This window comes from Quercus lobata, chromosome 11 (assembly GCF_001633185.2).
Source record: "Quercus lobata isolate SW786 chromosome 11, ValleyOak3.0 Primary Assembly, whole genome shotgun sequence".
In the NCBI taxonomy this organism is placed as follows: Eukaryota; Viridiplantae; Streptophyta; class Magnoliopsida; order Fagales; family Fagaceae; genus Quercus; species Quercus lobata.
Genome location: NC_044914.1, coordinates 9,574,368 through 9,579,976, shown reverse-complemented (window position 1 = coordinate 9,579,976; position 5,609 = coordinate 9,574,368). Strand labels below are relative to the sequence as shown.

General features: G+C 31.0%; 1 protein-coding gene across 2 annotated transcripts; it reads left to right on the top strand.

Moving 5' to 3' along the window:
- Positions 1-416: 416 nt before the first annotated feature.
- LOC115969167 (ABC transporter I family member 17) lies at positions 417-4,752 on the top strand. Of its 2 annotated transcripts, none has more exons than XM_031088746.1 (4): positions 417-492; positions 692-1,042; positions 3,510-3,697; positions 4,221-4,752. In XM_031088746.1, the coding sequence occupies exons 1-4, from the start codon at positions 432-434 to the stop codon at positions 4,473-4,475; spliced, it is 855 nt and encodes a 284-aa protein (XP_030944606.1). In that variant the 5' UTR covers positions 417-431; the 3' UTR covers positions 4,476-4,752. The 2 variants fall into 2 exon arrangements, with proteins under 2 accessions (XP_030944606.1, XP_030944607.1); XM_031088747.1 differs by lacking the exon at positions 417-492 and adding an exon at positions 499-604.
- The last annotated feature ends 857 nt before the right edge of the window (positions 4,753-5,609 follow it).

The following is a 5,609-nucleotide window of genomic DNA, read 5'->3' as shown; positions in this document are numbered from 1 at the left end:
ACAAATTATTAAATGGTATATCATTATTTAAAGTTACATTACATGTAATTTAACGGTGAAATTTTTAAAATATGAATTTTATAACAAATTATTAAATGGTATATCATTATTTAAAGTTACATTAAATATAACTTGAACCAAAATATCTCTCTGTCTCTCTCTCTCTATATATATATATATATAGATGTGGGGTCCATCAAACAGAAACAAAATATATATATGGGGTCCATCAAACAGAAACAAAACTATCCAAACAACCATCCATTAATGATTAAACCAAAAAAAAAAAAACAAATTTTTCTAGGCCGTGCATTTGTATGTACTTTAACAGTGGAAAATGTCGTATACTTCTAACTTTTTATGCAAGTGGGAAAGGTACAACACAGGAACCTAACAGCTGAGCCAAGACTTAGGTTCTAACTAAGAGGTCCATGTATATTAACCAAGGAAGGCTTTTTCTTCTTACACTAATATCCATAAATATAAGTATAGGTCTCTGACAACAAATTATAAAAAATAAAAATAATTTATACGGTGCATATAAAAAATTCTCTATATCCAGATTCTCCGGCCATGTCTGTGGCTCTTACGACTCCTTCAATCAGTACAAAATACACAAAATTCTATAAAACCCATTTGACAATTTTCGGTTAGCTATCCGCTAATATCATTTTCATGATGTATTACACAGGTACAGAGGCTCACGAGCACCTGCTGGTGGTGGATGTAGAGGATCCAAGCCCAGAGCAAGAAGAAACACAGCGGCCATTAACGAAGTTTGGGATACGTGATCTGAGGAAGGAATCTGATGGGGGTGATCCTATATTGAACGGGATAAGCGTGGAGATACCGAAGGGTGTGATTGTTGGGATCATAGGGCCGAGTGGGAGTGGGAAATCGACGATGTTGAGAGCTCTGAATAGGCTGTGGGAGCCACCTTTGGGGACTGTGTTTTTGGACGGTCGGGATATCTGTGATCTTGATGTGCTCACTCTGAGGAGGAAGGTTGGGATGCTCTTTCAGCTTCCTGCGCTGTTTGAAGGTATGCCATATCTATCTTTTTTGCTATTTTGGCTCAATTTTGTTTTTTGATCCCTAAGCTTGTTCTTTTTTTCATACTAAACTTTGTAAATGTAAAAGAGCTTTTCTAGTAGTTTTACTTCAGAGACAAAAATTAGGTAGAAGAAAAGACTTTTTTTCTTCTTTTTTTTAAATAAAATGGTTTAAGGAAAAAAAAAAAAAAAAACCTTTTATAAATTTTTAAGAATTAACTGTAAAATACCTGTGACAAGGAAAAAATTAGATGCAAAATTTGTTGTAGTGTTTTTTTTTTTTTTTTTTTTAAATTAAAGATGAATTTTGATAAATTTATTATTAAGTTATATCTTCTTCTTATATTCTTCGTACTTATAAAATTTCTAATAAAAATAAAGGTGGATAGTTATGTTATCAATATATTATTTAAATTAAAAATATTTGTAATTAAAAAATATGTATAAAATATAAGTTTATTGATTATATAGTAAATAATATCCGATTGACAGAAAATTTAACATTTGTATTAAGAGTATAAAAAAATGCAATTCAGTAGTTAAATTTTCAAAATATTTAGTAATATTTATTTTATAGTTTAAAGTTGTAACCTTAAACAACAACTAATTTTGTAACTAAATGTTATTTTTTTTTTTTTTGTGAAAAATGAACTTTTTAATAATTTAGAAATAACAAAAAAAAGTACTTTTAAAGTTTAGAGATAAAAAATTACTTTTAGTAAAAGTTAGAACGGAAATAATATTTTAATCTTTACTTTTTTATTTATTTTTTTTAGTTGAATTACTATGATACTTTCATTTTTATGGTTTTTTTTCTTAGGCAAAAATACTTTTTTTGTTCCTATATTTTGGTTTTATTTTTAATTTGATCCTCAAGTTTTTATAATTTCATTTTAATTTTTATATTTTTAAGCTTGTTTTTATTTTGGTCCTTTTCATTATCTCACTAACAAACAAAAAACGCAATTTTAAGATAGTAGTGTAGTCCATTAATCATATAAGCCTTTTTTTTATTTTTTTATTAGTGAAATGACATTAGAAATAAAAATGACAGAAAGTTTAAAAATAGAAGGACTAAAATAAAGTTAAAAATACTTAAGGACTAAATTGAAAACATGATCAAAATATAAGGACATACAAGGTATTTTTGTCCTTTTTTTTAATCATAAAAAGCATTAGGATGGATAAGCGGTGTAGATTTTTTTTTTTTGGTTTTGTGGGGTTTAGGATAAGTCCATGGACACTTCCTTTTGCGTCTTGCTGTACCAGGCTATAAGCGATGAAATTAAAGTGATGTTTGTCGTCTTTCCTTTACTCTTTGTTCTCTCCAAAGTTAGGCTAAATTTATAAAATACACCCTATAAATTAAAAAAAAAAAAAAAAAATTCAATTTAGTCCCCTTAACTTCACTTTCGTTTATTCAGCCCACATCCCTCTTAATTTTCAAGTATTTTCAATTTAGGCCTCCCATCCACTTCTATTAGATGGGTTGTGTCCCAAAACAATGTTATTTTGGGTTTTGTTTCGGGGTCTTTAACAAAATTTTTATTTTACGGAGACTAACGAGAAGACTGAATTGAATAAACTTGAAAGTTATAGGATTGAATTGAATGAAAGTAGAGTTAGATATTTGAATTGAATTTTATGCAAAATTAGAAATGCAATTTGTAATTTAGACAAAAAGTTATGTATATAGCATTTTTTTTTTTTTTTTGACAGCCACGACTCTAATGATTGCTCTATACTATATTAATTAGTTGATTCTCAAGATATATATATATATATATATATTAATTAGTTTTTTTTTTTTTTTAAGTCTGGATTTGATTTTTTTTTTTTTTTTGGAGTCACCCTGGCTGTTTAATCAATTAAAAAACAAAAAAATAAAAAATAAAAACAAAATCTTTATCAGTGGAACTTATCTTACCAGCTTTGTAGCATTAATTAAAGTAGCAAAATTCTATTTGTAACAATTACTAGCAATAATGAAAGTAGCAAAATTCTTTGTTGATCAAACTGTATCTTATGCAATCAAAATAATGAACAAAAATTTCTAGTGGGGTGACCCACATTGATGCTTCTTGCTCCCATGATGCTAAGGATTGCAAAAGTCTAATGATTCTGATTTAAAAATAATAATAATAAATTAATTATCAAAGTCTGAGCTGAATCCAGGCTTATCTCATTTTAGGGAACAGAACTGGGTAAAGTTTTGTTAAAGCCAATTAGCTGCAATTTTGTTTATTGTTAGTTTTTGTTTTTAGTGCTTGTAATTCATTCTGTTTTCAATTACAAGATTTAGGTGACACCTACTTTAACCCATGGTAGAACCATTGCATTATTGTTCAATTTCTTGTTCTTGTTCTTGTTCTTCTTCTTCCTATGAAGAGTATGTTTCCATTTTCATATCAATATATGCACGGCCTTACCAGGGATAATTGGATATCATCTTCTTAGGCACAGTAGCAGACAACATACGATATGGACCACAATTGAGAGGGCAGAAGCTAAGTGATGAGGAGGTTTACAGCTTGCTCAAACTTGCAGACCTTGATTCCTCTTTTTACAGTAAGACTGGTGGTGAACTATCTGTTGGTCAAGCTCAAAGGGTTGCTCTTGCTAGGACCTTAGCTAACGAACCAGAGGTAACCCTTTACACATGATCTTGGACGATTTGCAATCAGCATTGTTAAATATTAGTAGCATGATATCTTATCATTATGTGGTAGTCTAATGGCACTTTGAAATGTAGAAAACACTTGCCCAATAATTGGTATTGCGATTTCATGAAGGAAAATAGCAATTTTAAATGAAAATGTAAAATTTAAAAAAAAAAAAAAAAAATTATAATTGCGATTTTGAAACTAGGGAAATAGCGTGTTTCCCAATTAGAGGAATTTTTATCTATCTCCGCATGGCAGATTGGAGGAATTTCCCTTTAAACCAATTTGAAAGTAAACTTTTTCTTTTTTTTTAATTGTTAAAAGAACTGAGTTTTTTGTACTGCAATTTTTTGTGACAGCACCACTTTTCATAGATTTTACCAAGCATTCGTGTTTCTTAAAAATCATATTTTCAAAATGCGATTTTTATTATCATTGGTATGTTTTCATACAGCTGACTCAAATGAACATATGTTGCTAGATTTGATCATGTTCTGTCTCACAGGTTCTGCTGCTTGATGAGCCTACAAGTGCCTTGGATCCAATATCAACGGAAAACATAGAGGATGTCCTAGTGAACCTAAAGAAGAAACAGGGAATGACTATTATAATGGTCTCTCACAGCATCAAACAAATCCAGAGGATTGCTGATATTGTGTGTCTCCTTGTGAAAGGTGAAATTGTTGAAGTGTTAAGACCTGATGAACTCTCAGAAGCCAAGCATCCTATGGCACTAAGGTTTCTTCAACTCAGCTCATAAATGCTTTTTTATTGTGTGTTTGAGTGTGGGGTGCTCTTCAGTGATAACCAGAGGAAATGCCATCTATACAAAAAATCAATTAATGTCTTGGCTTAATGATAAAAGGCAATCATCATTATGGAGTTGATATCATAAGTTGAAATTCTATGAAGTGGATGTCATAGCTTAATGATAAAAATCGTTGTTGTATATTTTTCTTTCTACATGTTGATGTACACTGTATTCCAATGAAGTCTGGACCATTATCAAGATAATATTTTGGGTGCTTATCTCCAAACTCTGGTGAGTTATTATCTTGGCGTTTCCATAGTCTTTTTGAGGAACCGTAAAGGCTAATTTGCTCTCACGCTTAGTTACTCGCTCTTTAAAGAATCAAAATTTATAGAGCTCCAGAGCATTTCCCCATTGACAATCTCAGAAAAGTCTAAAAAATTTATTAAAAGAGGACAGGTACAGAAGACATGCTATGTTTCTTAAATCCAAATCCTTGAATGCATCCGTATGTCATAAAGGTGATGAATTTAACTATGTTCACTTAATACTCTTAGTCTTAGATTGCACAAAGCATTCCACTAATTCTATTTAGGGATACCCATGCGTTTGGGTTTTAAGACTAATGCTAACCTCTGTCTGGCCTCAGTCCATCTCACATTTTTGGAGGCTGAAATACACAAAAGTATAGTGAATCTGGAGCCCCAAAAAATAACTCAAACGAACCTAAGTTTAAGTTTGAATGCAGAACCAAGTTGAGTAATTAAAATAGAGATGAATGATGGATCGGAGCCTGTAAAAATGATGTCATTCACTTAGAGCAATTAAAATGTAACTGAAGGACCATAACTAATTATGAACATTGAGGAATCCGCATGAGATGGTTGAAAACTTGAAATCCAAGAGTCCTTAAATGAGAGGCAAAACAATCAAACCAAGCTTGTGGAGCTTGTTTAAGCCCATAGTTCGATTTGTGTAACGTGCAAACATGGTCAAGAAATGCAGTACCAACAAAACCACGTGGTTGAGGCTTGTACATCTCTCCTTTGAGGAATCCATTAATAACGTCCGAGAGAACAATGCAAACTGTAGCAGTTGAAGAAACAAGTAAGAAATGCAGAGATGCGTGAGAGAGAAAAGAAG

Coding starts and splice junctions, on each gene's coding strand:
- LOC115969167 (XM_031088746.1), top strand. CDS start 432: ATGTATATTAACCAAGGAAGGCTTTTTCTTCTTACACTAATATCCATA. Junction 493..691: donor ATCCATAAATATAAGTATAG/GTCTCTGACAAC, acceptor TGTATTACACAG/GTACAGAGGCTCACGAGCAC. Junction 3,698..4,220: donor CCTTAGCTAACGAACCAGAG/GTAACCCTTTAC, acceptor TCTGTCTCACAG/GTTCTGCTGCTTGATGAGCC.